This window comes from Ixodes scapularis, unplaced genomic scaffold (genome assembly GCF_016920785.2).
Source record: "Ixodes scapularis isolate PalLabHiFi unplaced genomic scaffold, ASM1692078v2 PGA_scaffold4__175_contigs__length_147842914, whole genome shotgun sequence".
In the NCBI taxonomy this organism is placed as follows: domain Eukaryota; kingdom Metazoa; phylum Arthropoda; class Arachnida; order Ixodida; family Ixodidae; genus Ixodes; species Ixodes scapularis.
The window spans coordinates 91,461,618-91,475,943 of record NW_024609879.1 but is presented as its reverse complement, the minus strand read 5'-3'; the positions used below and the strand labels follow the sequence as shown (position 1 = coordinate 91,475,943).

The following is a 14,326-nucleotide window of genomic DNA, read 5'->3' as shown; positions in this document are numbered from 1 at the left end:
TGACCGCGACTTTGGAAGCCGGTTGGACACTCACGCAGAGCATGATACCGATTAATGTTTTGTTTGCGTAGCTAAATCGGGGTGCACGTTGGCTCAGGCTCGCTTCGGCCGACAAAACCTTGAACGCCGAGCGCGGCCGAACTTCCCGTGTGCATACGAGTTCGTTACGAAGGGCAGAACAAACGTATGGCCGTATAAAAGTATCGCAACCGGCGGCGTAGATTCGCTGAGCTCTGTATTTTGCGTGTGCTGACGACGTTTTTTGTCGGCTTTTATAACAGTAGCTGCCTTTGCACCGCCAAGCGAAGGGCTCGATCGCGTTGCATCGCTTCGAACAGCAGCGCTGATGTGTACAATCACCCGTTTTTTCTGCAACGACCTTGTAAAGACTTCAATACTGGCGTCAAATAAAAGCGATCGTGCTCGCCATCGTCTGCTTCCAGTTCGGAGACCGTCTGGCACAGGGGAGGAAGCGGAAATTGCGTAGAAGCAGGTTTGGAGCAGCGTGTTTTTTTGCCGTTCAGTAGGCGCTCCGATGACTCCGACTCGAATCACTCCGTTCGGAGGCAAGGGAGGCGCTACTGAACGCGCCCAATGGTGAGGTGTCTCGAGGCGCCGAGGTTTGTTTGCTAAGAACCGAGAGTGAGGGTGGTTAGTGTCCGCAAGTTCCCTCCCAAATACTTTTTCCCTTCTTTCGTGTGCGGCGAGACTTCTCACTCTTTAACGCGTCGGCGGGTTGGCGCAGTTAACGTCGTCTGCTTTACGTCTGCTAGTCAAAGCGATGGCTGCTTTACCTTTCCTGCGACTGTCGGAGATTCACCGCTTTTTTACCGGCGAGAGTCGCCGTTGCCTCGGAAAACAAGGAGATGACAAGAGGAAGAGATTGACCTCTTAATCTAAAATTGAGGTCAGCGATCAAAGTATAAGACGGGAAGGGTTCACAAGGGTCGCGCGGGCATATTCCATTCAGCACGCCAGCCGGTCGTGGGCAGACGGTCGCCGAGTCGGAGTGCCTGCTAGGCCTATCTGCCGTGCTCGCTTGGTCGTTGTCGGTGGAATCGTGGCCGTTGGAGCTTTTCCCGGGTGTTTGTGGATCCAGCGTTCTTGTTCCTCGTGGTCTGTTGCAAGCCCTTTTTTTTACTTTTTTTCTTGCTGCTTGAAGTCGGGACGCGTGAGAAGCGCATGTAGAAAAATAAACGTCCGTTGGTCGTCGCGACCGCGACGCTGTCGGCCATGCTGATTTGATTAAGACAGCTTCGGAGCTGTTGTAGGATTTCGTCGTAACCTGCGCAAAACTTACGAAAATTTCGTTTCGTGAATGCGAATTTGTTCTCGAGTTTTGTCTTACGCCTATTTTTGGCGTAAGATCGTTTTGTGAACCTGGCTTCTGCACTTTCGAAAGTCGCAAGAAATGTAAGACAGACGCAGACGACGTTGCAAAGGAGCAGACGACGCCCAGATAGGGGGTCGCGATCAGCCAATCAGGGCTCGGCGTTTTGACGTCACCGCTACCAACTGCGCAAGGAGCAGACGAACTTGCCCTCCGCATAGAGGGGCTTGTGAAGAAAATTATGAATTCTTTACTCGGTCCCTGTGTACTGTGTAGCGAAATGATGGATTTATGTTGGCGCACTGGCAGCGATTGCCTTTCCCCCGTGCGGTTCCTGCTTTTTTCTTTTCAAACGAGAACATTTTGATGATTACTCAACGTGACGAAAATACTCGTATAGACCTTTTCATTTCAGTAGTTGCCTGACCGGCGGGTAGAGGGCGCTGGCGCACTCGCCGCCATTATGGCGCGCTCACACTGAAAGCGGATCCGCGCGTTCTCAACCGCAAAGCGGCTAGGATCGAGCGGTTGGAGCGCGTTTTTGCCAACCGCTTCGGGACCGATTTCTCCCAACCGCTTTCACGAACCGCAAAGCGGCAACCAATCACAACGCGACGCTGACGTGACGTCAGTGACTTTCGAAACAAGATGGCACCTGTCGCTGGTGAGGCGTCCAAGGCGCTGTAGTCTTAGCTTTCGACAAATCAACGGAGAAACTTGATGTTCACGCCCGTCACTTGAATCCGCCGCGAAAAGAAATGACTCGTAATTTTAGCGGGTTTCGCACCGGTGATTTGGTTCGGGTAAGAGTTTATTATTCCGGGTGCCACAGCCCAAGCTCGCTGCCTTGTTAATCTCTGCCAGTAGAACGTCGGAACCCACCCCTGATCGACTGAGATGTCAGCTTTTCTACCCACTAGGATAGTCGCGTGAACTATTGAAAGCTTTTGACACCGTGCATGACCACCACGAAGACCGATAAAGACGTCGTGAACTTGATTGCGTAGCCAACGCATTACCGCGGAGGGGGCAGGGTATCTGTGCTAGCTCGACCTGTAACGTTTACTACTAATAAAATAAATAAAGGGAACCCACACAAGGAATAAAGTGTACGTACCAGACAATGCAGAGGTAATCCATACGGCGTTTATTTGAGATTAATGCCAAACAAACAGTAGACTCGATCGACGAGCGAGTGACGAGAGGAGAGTCCGCCACCAACGAAGCAACGACCGGCTAGCACCGAACACATTCCCCCGCACCACGGTCCACCCTACCGCTCACAACTTCGAAAATGATAAGAGCGAACAACGAAGGGAGAAAACTGGCCCTCTATCCCGAGAACAAGGTCAGCTATTCATGCGGGAAGGGTCCACTTCGAAGAAAAGGTCGGGGGCATCCTGTTCTGAGTCAGCAAGGCGCGCCTAGCTGGGCTTTGCTTTATGGACGAAGTCGAAGGAATCACAGGCGAGTTTGGCGGGTCCATGCTTCTTCTTTCCTTGCGTGAACTCGTGATGCGCACGAACACCCCGAAGAAAAATATTCCGAGTGCCAAAAAAGGCAAAAAAGCAAAAGTTTGGCTTTGGATCTTGAATTAAAGTGGATTTTGGATTGTAAAACAGGGTTGCCAAACGTAAGTCTCACAAGATCACGCGTGATCGCCGAGAAACCGCCAACCGCCTCTCGGTGTGTCTGAACCATAGAGATCATATACTAAATCTAGAGGAAAAGGTCCGCCATTTTCCCATACATTCTGGCTGCCGCAAGCGGCGGATCATGCAGGCAGACCCTCTGGGTCCCAAACACGGTTACATCATCAGAGCAGTTTCGTGAACTTCAACAATCCACGAACTTACCGGTGGAAAGATACTCGCGTTCTTTTCGAAGGTTTCTTTTTGCATAGCGCGCAGATGTACGGCCTCGCGTTAACGCTAAACTAAACCATATACCCGGCTTCGCTGGTGGGGCGCGGCTGGGTGCGGTTGAGGAATACGAAACTGCGCAACCACCAGATTTCCGAGATTTCGACAGAAGGGAAGTTAATGCAGCGTAATGACTTTATTACTTTTTATAAACGTTAGAATAGCTCAGAATTTAGTTTACAACGTTAAATTATCACTGTTTATATTGCTGAGAGTTTTCACTCTTCGTGTTTACCATGGCAACGTTGCTTTCTTTCTCTCGTGTTCTGTCGCTCTCTTTTGCGATCGTTCACTCGGGACCCAGGATGTCGGCGCACGGGATTTGCCACTCCTCCTCACCCACCTTTACACCCCTGGTCTGAACGGGGTCGCTCGCAAACCGCATCCGCGACCGCTTCGCGAACGCGGATCCGCTTCCAGTGTGAATGCGCCATTAGGTTGCTTCAATTTGGTCGGTTTCGGTTTCAACATGAACGCGATTATGATGCTGTTTTATGTTACTTTCGATTAATTTTGCGATATAAATTTCTTTCTTGTAGCACACAGCGAATGAAACAATAGTACTGAGCCACTTGGCAAACCACGAAGGGGTTTCGAGCCTAATTTGAGATATTTTTTTACGAACACTATGTGCGTCCGATTCCGTCCATCGTAAACTCGGGCGAGGTTCGGCGGTGAAACAACTGCGCTGATGCACAGGGAGGAGTACCATTGTCCACGGTCGTACCCGCAAACAATTTCCAGAAAAAAAAAAAAAAAAAAAAAAAAGAGCAGGACAAGTTCTGCCTGCAGCGTGCGCTCGTTGCCTGCAGCCGTGCCTTGGCTGTGCGTGCACCGAGCGGTACGGAAGGTAGATAGCTCGCGCTCAAGTCAGATATTGAACTGATCATCTTATATTGCAACAGACTATATTGCATCACTGCTTAGTGAAAGAGCAGGTCGACAACATGATCAACAATCTGCTGAATCACCAAAAACAGATGAACTGACGAGTTTACTGTTCGATGTTTGGTTTCCGTACACCAACATTTTCCAACTTCGAGACTGGAAACGTCTTTTATAATGACTAAAAAAGTTTAATATAATCACGTAGATAATATAAAAAAGTGATATTGTTTCTGCCTGTTTTATTTAAAGAAATTAAGCGCTCGAGAAATATTTTGATAGACCAGCGTAGGCTGACTAGAAGATGTCTTTAACTAAAGCACTCATTAACAGCATTTCAAAATATTGGCCTTATGAAATAAACTTTTTGTTATATGGACATTTGCTTACGACGTTCTCAAGGTATAAATTTGGTGAAATAAATAAATGCAAGACTTCAAATAAAGTCTGATATTCATCTTCTATAAAATTTACCGAATGAAATTGAAGAGTGCAAAAGAAATGATCTCCGATAAGTTTGGCTGAAGTCGAACGCCAGGCGCCACCCAATGGACCTGTGTAGAAAGCTGTTCACTGATTTGAAACGATGCGCTTTGCACATTTTGACGTCGCCAGCTACTGAAAGTAACTCCCTATTCGCCGTCGACAACCGGCTGCACTCAGGTGATTTTCATGCAGAAGGATCGTTTACAGCGTCACATTCTGTGAATCATAGGCACTATCAAGTTGTCTGTGACAGTTACTTACGCGGAGAGTCCAAATATATGTGGTGAAATAAATTAATTCAAACTGCATGGTTATATTAAAAAATGACTTAAGCAACTGAAAGACTATGGACATGGGACCAAGCACGATATACTATTCCGTGGAATTCATAGATGTACCGATAAAGTGAATGCTTATATCACACACGCGATTAAGAACGTAAAATATATATAGGTGTGATATTGCAAACAGACAAGTTGCGTACTGTTAGGGTACCATTATTTATAGCATAAAAAATAATTCGTACAGGTGTAGGCCTTTAGCGACCATGAGTGGAAGTCTGAAATAATCAATAAAAACGTGCTCTCCTGCCGCAATACACGCAGTAGTTGAGGGTAGTACTGCCGGCTGACTCAACTGCTATTTAAGTAACGGAAAAAAGATATGCTAGTTTATCATTTACAGAAATAGAACAACAGAGAGCTCTAGGCTGATTTTGGAGTGGCCATAACTATTCTAAAAACGCGAACCACTTCACAACGGCAGCCACGAGCGAGAGTTCGATGTTCCGTACAGCCCGCCAATACAGCTCAAAGATGGAGAACGGCAACCTCCCGGTTTGTCGTCTGCTAGAGGAGTCGGGCGCGTGCCCTCTCTCTCGTTTTACCCCGCCGAACTTCCCGGATGTATGGAGAGGGCGCTGCGGTCGAACAAAATGGTGCCGCCCAGAGAGCGCTAAATGGAATGGTCTATAGCAACGGCTTGTTTGGAGCGGCGACGTCCCACTTATGGGGACAATTTTTGCTAGGGGGAGCGTTGTCCATCTAAACCGTCCCCCCCGACTTCAGCTCTTGTGGCGTCGTCGCATCCTACCTCCATGCGTAAAATCGATGCGAGCGTTAGTGACTAGCCACGCTGGATGGCCGCGGCCTGCAGCGCCATTTATTTCGTGGAGATCTGCCTAGTCACACTAAAGGCTCGTTTCGTAGACACGCGATTATACTAAGCAACACCCGATACTTCGCGATTATACTAATTATTGATTTTTTAGCAGCCTCTACCAGCCATAAATTTAAACGACCCAACCCCATTTAACATTTCTGCGATAGAATAATATAGACGCTTCCGCCAATTTTGCGAGGAAATTGCACGCCAACCATTCGACAGATACCTAAAACTCTAATACCAGACACGAACTGCAGTGTGTCAATAAGCAAGTCTAAGCACCAACTTGAACTTTGCTTAGACAATTCTCGCTTTCAACAGATCGGCTGTGTGATTGATAAGAGCAGCTCGAGCTGAACGCGACGGCTTCTACTGCCCAAAGCCGATTGGTTAAAACAACTTAGTAGAGTTTGTAATAAAATAAATAATAAACAGATGCAACTGCGTCAAATGTGGACTAGTGCTAGAATTTGCACTATTTTTCCTGATTTTATTGGTGCTCCTCTTAGGACGGCATTCATAGTGGTACACAGCCGGCTCAAGCTTGTGGTTGTCACAGTTGAAGCCGACTCAACTGCGGACAGATACTCAACTCTCGGCACACGGCTGTAAAGTATTCCGAGCACAGGTGAGACTGGTTCGTGGGACACTAGTTCTCTCTGCAGACGGCTCGCACAAAATTATCTTGACGTGCCTCACACCCACCGTCCCAGGGGAGGGCATTTTTTTCCAACAAGGGTAAAAAAGCGAAGCTTTTTCTTGCACTGTTCATGCAGTCTACCGCGGAGCACAGATTGCTACCAACCGCAAAAGAAACCTTCAACCTTGAAGCTTTAAAAAAATCGTATCAATCACTGGTTCGCGACTTTCCAAGTCGCTAGTTTGCTTTTTTGCGGCAGTCAAACCCGAATAGGAAAACTTAGGGATTTCTCAATGCCGCCAGAAGAGTGTCGCCCCTGGAACTTAAGCAACCGGCATACTTTTAAAATTCAGCAACTCCATGAAAAAATATTTTTTATAAAACATTTTGTCTAGCAGTTGGGAAAGGGTTATTGATATGGTTTGCCAATATCCAGCCAAACGTAACACTATAAAGAAATCGGTGGCGCTCCCCTTGAAGAGTGCTTCTCCCTAACACAATACTTCCTTCCAATCCAGTCACTAGTCATTCAGAGCCCCCCATCCCCCATGAACCGTGCACATTGACAAACCACGCCCAGTGTGGATTATAAAACAGACAGGAAAACATAGCTCCCTTGCAAGAATTGGCACACACCAAAGCAAAACACAAGTTGGGATAACTATGCAACTGATGCTCGTCACCTGTGACTGTAAGCAGCGAGCACCCAGCAAAAAGCCTGCATAATGTTACGTGCACCAAAGCCTCCCAGTTCACAGGACTGAGATAAGACCATTGCAGCACTGCTCTTTTGTCCAAGCTCTGGAGGTATCTCAATGGACAAAGGACACAGAACAAACCCTTTAAGAGAACCTTGCTCACCAGATCCTCACTTTGTCACTGGTTGTGTATGTTCACACCAGACACTACCACCACCTCACTAACTACAATAAAAAAAAGTTACCGTAGTACCTATCAACCAAAACTGCAAAAGTTTTCCCCGACTGTGATGCCCGCTAAAAAAAAAGCACGTCCCGACCAAAAAAAAAGCATAGACTCGAATGGACAGAGACGCCAAGCGGAGATGGCCAAAAACATTTTTATTAACCAATTTTCTTCCTTTTTGTGTATAAATTTGTCATCACCATGTATGTATATATACAGAAATATATGTGTGTGGCAATAATAATACAATAATATCCTTAACTGCAATATAGCGTGGATTCGTGCATCGGGAATCTCTTTGTTCCTCTCACAGAAGCAAGATTACAAAAAAAAAATCACTAAAAAAGGAACCAAGGAGGGCTTGGAGTTCCCCTCTCCACCACGAGGGGGGGGGGAGGGCAGAGGGCGCCGGTGAACGGGATCGTGGTGAGAGCGGTGCATTCATAGACTCTAGGTACTTTACAAAGCTGCGTAGGTTCGCTTTGACCACTGCCCGCAAGACCGCGCCCGCGGAGCTTTTTTTTTTTTCTTCTTCATTCGCTATGCTACAATATTTATAAGGACGAGGTGACATCCTGCCATGCGTCGCTGCTGTGTTCGGCGTTTCGCTGTTGTTGCGGCGGCACGGATCGAACGAACACGTTTAAACTCCCTCCAAAAAAAAAAAAAAGACGAGTGTGACGAGGAAAGAAATGCACAGAGATGAGGAAGGAGGGAGGGAGGGAGGGAGGTGGGGGGGCTCCACGGAAACTATGCTGAAAATGAAGTTAACGAGATAAATACTTAAATAAAAAGACGAGGAAACAAAAACGGAAAAAATGGGGTGGGTGGGGGGGAGGGGGCGGCGGTGGCATTCCAAGTCTCTCGGACAGTTTGCACGCGCAGACGCGCAGCACATACACAAACACGGGGGCGTCCTCGCACGACCCTTCCCGAGGGCCGCTGCGCTGGCGACATTCGCGTCGACGCTCCTCGAATTTTAAAAACCGACCGACAACAATGTGGATGGAAGAAAAAAAAACAAAAAAAAACAACGGCGGTGCGTGCAGTTTGATATGCTGCCATCGTTCGCGTGGGTGACGAGGGGGTTTTCCGTTTTTTTTGTTTTGTTTCTCCACGAGTCCGGCGACGACGACGAGGCACGAAGGGGAAGATTCCGACGGCTGCCGCCGGCGGTGACGCGTGGTCCGCGCGGGGTGCACTTTGCTGGCTGGCTTCCGACGGCTGCTCCAGCAGTTCACTGGCTGCGGCTTCGACCGCGGTCTCTGTACAGGGCGGGAGACACGGGTGGCGGCGCACCTCGCTCAGTCTGGGCTGGGCACCCGCGACATCTCGCGCAAGCACTGGGCGATAGTCCGCGATGACTCCAGCGGCGACATGGCCACCGTCGAGAGCTGCTGTTCGTACCGCCGCAGGTAGCTGCAAAGGCCGTGCAAGCGTCGTTAGAGCGACCAATCGGACGGAGAGGTGCGACGCCTCTGTCCATCCATTTCGTGAACGGTCGCGAACAAATCGTGTCATGCCGCAGCCTGTTGCGAGATTCGCAGATGCCGACATTCGATCATATGAGTTTGCAATTCTTGACAGTGCTGTGCTCAGTGGAGTTGCTGAAAGCCAGATCTCGATGGCTGCTAATCTCGCAACATGCCGACACTTGTTGCAAGCAGTTCCTCCTACTGCCAACGTGACGCACATGCTTGCGCAGTTCTATGCTGCGTGCTGCCGCGGTTTCATTGGCTCCGTCTACGACCATACTATCCTTTCCGAATGCTGTTATCGAAGCGATTCCTGATAATTTCTTCCATCGTTCTAAGCACCTCTGCCTAGGACACTGCTTGCAATGACCACTTGTACGCAAAGTGTGAGGAATTTAAACCAACTTCATTGAAAAGAATGCCAGCGACAAAATGAATGAGCTATTGTACACCTAACTTCCAACAAGACTTTGTTTTTAGCAGGCTGTACACACACTGTAATATTCAACATAGCACATGTTTCATGTTGGAAGCCTGAACACAGTGTAACCATTGTGCCATAAAGATCTCTTATCGTACTAAACATGCGAGGAAGAAAATAATTGTTTTCTTCGACTTGGACAGAAAAAAAAATAATTTTATGTGAGGCTTATCACGTGTAAGTGCCACTTCACTACTAGGTAGCTTTCAAAGGTGTGCTTGACTACCTTGGTTTAAAACATCATGACAAAACTACAAAGTAAATATGAGACAGACGACAGCACTGCACTGCCCTTTGCTTGACTCTACAGCAAATCATCCCAATAGCACAGTAAACGTACAAGGAGAACGAAACCTTGGATGCCTGAAGAAGCCAAGTCCCTTAGCAAAAACTCCGACTGCAATTCGGACGCTTCCGCAATGTTTCTTTTAATGTTTCCCACGTTAGCTTTCGTCACCTTGTTTAGGCATGTTTCCTTTCCCATCAAGTTGTGGTGAGTATGCAATGTTCTACAGCAGGGGTTCTCAAACTTTTTGGCCTCGCGAAACCTCAGGAAGCCTCAAAAACTGCCGCGGAACCCCCGCCCCTCCTTATTTGCCGACCGAGAAGCAACAGATGTGCAATTGTAGGCAATTTTGCTTGTGTTGCTTCCCATATACCCCCACCATATCAATGGCGATGTCAGCAAAAAGTGAGATGAAGGCGCTTTGCATGGTCCTGCCGCACGCGCAGCCTGCGGCAGGGGGGGGGGGGAAGGGGAGGGGGGCAGAGGGGAGGGGGGTTGCAATTTGGGTGCTCGCGGAACCCATGAGACCATCTCGTGGAACCCCTGTGTTCCGCGGAACCCAGTTTAAGAACCCCTGCTCTACAGACACGGAACTCCTTCTGTAAGGTGGCTTCACATTCCACCGTCATTAACAAAATTTAAGCATTGCTCTGCGGTCTTGATAGAATAATTGACAAGATCGGAGTTGCCCAACGCCCAATTAGGTGAGATGGTAGGTCGGCAAGTGACCTATCTTCCCGGATGCTACCAGTGCACCCCAGTAAGAAAGAGCAATGCCAACAACGCCGCTTTTGCGGGGTGTGGCCAACTCACCGTCGTGCCAGGGAGGAGTGAGTGGCGAGATTCCGGATGATGAGGGCAGAGGTGAGGCGAATGCTCTTGGCCAATGCCGACTCTTTCTCGTCCTGCAAACGCAGAATTGCCCGTTACCACTGCACTACAAGTCACCCCGCAAAAAGGGCACCACTGATGCAACCAAAAAGAAAGCCACGAGACCTGAGAACAGATAGCTATTTCCAGAATCCACCAGGAAAAGAAAGAGCGAGAGAAAAAATTCCGAAGACACCTAAGCACTTCTTATGAGTTGCGAATGCGAAAGCGTAAATGTCGTTCTTCCACTCCCTATATTCGTCTGTTGCGGCCACCAGCCGCAACAGACGAACTAAGGAGGTTGCGGCCAGTAACCGAGTGCGCGCTCTCGTGAAGCGGCCAGTGCACGAGGCAATGAGCGGCTTTGAGCGCGCGTGCTGGAGGCAGGGCACATACCCACTGTCAGCAACTATGGGCACGTGCCCAGAGATCGGGAAAGTGCGGAGAGAGCCCCGAAATGCGGCGACTCACCGAGGCGTCCCTGTGGCTGTAGTAGGCGAGGGCGTGCCTGCGGATGGCCAGGAAGGCCGCATCCGGGGCGTAGCCCGGGTGTGGGGGCGGCTGAGCCGGGGGAGGCAGCGACGCCTTGCCGAACTGGGAGATCTGCTGCCGACGCACCGCCTGGATCTGCAGCACCTGCTCGTTGCAGTGCCGGTCCTGGAGGGGAGGGGGAGAGAGACGAGACGCCTGGGTGAGCCGGCGGCATTGAAGTCGCGGAACGCATTTTTGTTGGCGGAGGTGGCGAAAGAGCGCAAACTCCGTTTTGCTTGACGACGAGCTGCAGGGGTTACTACGAGCCGTCGAAGCCGATCCACTTGCCGCAAGTGTCGCCCGACCTTTGGGAGAGGTGGAGCGACGCACGAGGTGCGTGGTCACGCGAGACAGTTGCGGTACTGGATTGCCCAAGATGACTTTCAGCGTCCACTGCGGTCCGTCGTGAGGTGAAATGGGGTATAGCTGGCCGAGTTGATGCGCAAAATGAAACAATGCAAAAAAAAAGACAAGCACGAGGAGAAGGTACACAAACGCGGCACTGACCGTCTACCGTTATTTTCTTTCAGAGCGAAAGACATAAAGAAGGTGCAGAGAAAATTGGACAGGGCATCCCTTTTTCAAATTGTTCTGTACAACACTGTCGAAGAAATGTGCCCGTTTGATTAATAAGCGAAAATTTGCTGTCGGAAGAAGTAACCGATTTCATACCGACGCAAATGTCGGGTAATGAAGTTTAAACCACGACCCACCTACACACTGCTTTCCAAGCCGTCACTTAGAACATCACAGTCGCTCCGAAACAGCTCGCAGCCTGTCGTGCTCTACCCTACGCGGGAGCTTTTCTGCTGCTGTAAGTGTGCGGTAGACCCTCTCCAAGGTAGTCTATCTTCTCAGGAAGCATTATTATTTTCCCCCTACCATTAAAAGCACACTTTAATCTTGCCGCACCTCGTCCATATCTCCGCTACCTGTATCTTCACTACAGAGAGGCTCTGACGATTTCACACCTTGTTCGGGGCCTTCTCATGCCCCTGGTCATGCGAATTAAAAAAAAATGGCAAGACACTACCGCCATGTCGCCTGGTACGCGTCTTCCACTAGTGTGCTCGCAGCTTCCCTCAAGGCGGTCCCTCGATTTTCGCCACGAAGCCGTAGAAGCCTCGTGCCGTCGCCGGCTGTCCTGGCAGCGCCGCAGCAGACGCGGTGAATGTGGCAGACGTCTGTTCTGCTGCAGGTCACTCTACAGCACGACGGTCCACGGAAGCTTCGGCAGCCGGGAGTTGGGACTCCGCGATGACGGCAACAATTACGTTCGCGCGTACGTTTTGCCGGGACCTCCAGTGCCGGCCAGCAGGATCGCGACACCCCACGACAGAACGCGACTACTTTTCGGATGTCGTTTGTTGCCACTTTGGGAACGCTGCGAAGGTATGGGCTGTACCAAAAATATTTTCCACTCTAAAAATAAACTACAGTATAGACCACTTACAACGTAACCGCTTATAGTGCAGGACCGGGTATAATGCAGCTTTTTTAAACCACCGGTTCGCCTCCCATAGAACTCCATGTAATTACATACCGCTTAAAATGCAGGCGCGCAAAGGGAAATACCGGTTATAGTGCAGTTTCTGGAACAGCCCGCCGACCGCGCCGGCGCAGCGAGCACGCTTCCCTGTGCGACACTAGATAAGGGCGTTAGCCGCGAGCGGCACTCATGGGGCAAGGAGGTTGCTCGAAGAAGCGGGAAGAAGCAAAGAGAGGCTTCAGTTGCCATAGCGACGAAGGGACGCACGCACGTGTCACGTGCGTGCGTCCCTTTGCTGCGCTGGAAACAACGCAACGACAGACCAATCGCAGGTCGAAGAAAAGTGTTCGCGCGCGTTGCATGCCGGTCGCGGGCCGGCTTCTTCTGTCGGCAAACATGGCATCGGTTGTGATCGTCGACGTAGACGGCGTGGTGGAAGCTCATCGTTCCGCGTAAAAGCGCTATCCTTGACTGTGAATTTTCGTTGTCTGTCGCTATGATAACCCAGCACGTACTAGAAGGGAAGATCCAACAACTCATACGGCGTTGTCGTGGTGGCACTCTCAAGACAGAAAAAACGCCCGTGTCGTCGTGTTTGTTTACTTCGACTGCAGTGGACCTAAGCATTTGTGTCCTCGAACATCGCCCGGATTTCTTATTTGGAGAATTTCATGCCTGTGCTCAAGTAGAAGGTATTACTGGCGCGTACCGTATAAAGGATGCGAATTTTCACGCGTTTTCATCACTGGAGAAAAGTTATTAGGGTTAGCAATCATGAATGCTCGCAACGTCCGTCCGCAACCCGCGACACCGTTAAAAGGCTGCACCAGGCAAAAGTCGCTTATTTCTTTCAAAATGTGTGACACACTTGAGAGAGAAGTGTACTAGTCTGGTGAAATAAAGACTTTCCTCAAACTAAGCTTTATTTTTTATCTAACATAAAATAAATTATTTTTCAAAGGTAGGCTGTCTCATGGCATGTATTTTGGCCTGAAAAATTGGATGTTTTGGTTATAGTGCGGTACTGCTCATAGTGCGGATTTTCGCGACTCCCGCGACATACGTTATATGCGGTCTACACTGTATACGCCAAAGACCGCTCATCCTTCGCCCAGATGTAACGCTCCTGGTCCGAACCAAACGCCAAGGTTTCAGAACTTGCCAATATGCACTCCGAGAGTTGGCGCCGGTTACCGAGAACAGCCCCCATTTTCCCACTGAAATTTTTAGAAAATCGCTAGTCACTTTTGAATAAGACGATGGTTAGATCCAAAACTCTGCCATCTCGTTGGGACCTCTAGCGCTACATTTAGGCAGAGGACGAGCGTTTAGCGACAGATACTTTATCCTCACACACCCACACACACAAAAAAAAAAAATCTTTTTTTTTTTTAAAGTTTGTTTTACGGGGGCACCAGACACATTGGTGTCCCGGGCACCATGCCGTCACCCGAGACGCCGGCAGGACCAACACCAGCCGTGGCGACCCTCCGCGCCTCCTCACCTGCAGGTGGGTGAAGAGGGAGAGGCGGCGGCGCTTCATGTCGTCGCACGCCTCCCACTGGCAGTTCAGGTCCCCTTCTCCTTCAGGGATGTGCACCTTGCAGGCGTGGTAGAACACCGCACTCGGCGTGGAGAACGTCCTGCACAACACGCCGCGCCACATCCCAGTCAGTGCCCCATGTCAGAGACCCTTGCCCCTGCCACAATTACGTCTGCTCACACACGCTTGTGACAGATTGCAACCGAGAATCTTAAAACCTCTCGCAACCTCTTACCGACGAAAAAACCGGCTGGCACCACTTGTCGGGCAGTCGCGGGACACTTGGCATTTCCACACTTT

General features: G+C 49.7%; 1 protein-coding gene across 1 annotated transcript in view; it reads right to left on the bottom strand.

Moving 5' to 3' along the window:
- Window positions 1–7,487: 7,487 nt before the first annotated feature.
- Window positions 7,488–14,326, bottom strand: part of LOC8043147 (AT-rich interactive domain-containing protein 2) — an 83,842-nt gene continuing 77,003 nt past the window's right edge. Inside the window, 4 exon segments of the mRNA XM_029983890.4 lie at window positions 7,488–8,770; window positions 10,407–10,498; window positions 10,935–11,120; window positions 13,988–14,126. Of these exon segments, the coding sequence (XP_029839750.2) occupies window positions 8,656–8,770; window positions 10,407–10,498; window positions 10,935–11,120; window positions 13,988–14,126 (532 nt within the window). The 3' untranslated portion in view covers window positions 7,488–8,655.